We start from the raw sequence: 688 nt of genomic DNA on the forward strand, positions 1-688 counted from the left end.
GAAATTTTATTGATTTTTCTTCCTTTAAACGTCCAGAAAGACGAACTCAGGACAGAACGGAGTTTGGGTGTACGAGATCGGCTCCTCGCCGTTCTTCTTCGCCATAACCCCCGGGTTGGTGACCAGTCTGCCTGAGAACGCCACCGAGCCGCCCGTCACCATGTTGCCGAGGCAGCCGGACGAAGCCCAGCTGCTTCCAGGAGAAAAGGACGAGTTCCTAACCGAGATTCCTCACCGACCCAGAAACCCGGAGACTGAGACCGTCACGCCGGGCTTTTTCGAACCAGAGACCGAAGAACCGGATTACCCAGAATACCACGAATCTGAGACCTTCACACCACCGTACACTGAACCTGAGAGGGCTCAGCCAAGGTACCCGGACCCGTCTGAACCGAGATACCCGGACCGAACCGAGACCAGATACCCCGAGCCTTTCCAGCCAAGATACACCGCCCCCGAACCCACTGAGCCTCCGTACTCTCCGGTCGAGCCCGGGTACCCCGATCCCGTCCAACCCCGGTACACCCACCCTCACTCAGTCCAACCAGTGCCACCCCATTCCAGGCCCCAGCAACCCCAGATCGTCGTGGTAGACGAACACCTCGATGTGAACGGTAAATCTCAACCGCTCCAAACTTTAGTGGTTAAAGATTCAGAAAAAATATTGAAAAAAACATGTTATTTATTA

The 688-nt window shown here is 54.9% G+C and overlaps 1 protein-coding gene across 1 annotated transcript; it reads left to right on the plus strand.

Moving 5' to 3' along the window:
• Positions 1-28: 28 nt before the first annotated feature.
• Positions 29-614, plus strand: LOC121940290 (proteoglycan 4-like; the record flags this gene model as incomplete). Its single annotated transcript, XM_042483093.1, has 1 exon — positions 29-614. A coding segment is annotated over one exon (586 nt), but the record flags the coding sequence as incomplete, so codon positions are not given.
• Between the last annotated feature and the right edge of the window lie 74 nt (positions 615-688).

The sequence above is a fragment of the Plectropomus leopardus genome, unplaced genomic scaffold (genome assembly GCF_008729295.1).
Source record: "Plectropomus leopardus isolate mb unplaced genomic scaffold, YSFRI_Pleo_2.0 unplaced_scaffold82386, whole genome shotgun sequence".
Lineage (NCBI taxonomy): Eukaryota > Metazoa > Chordata > Actinopteri > Perciformes > Serranidae > Plectropomus > Plectropomus leopardus.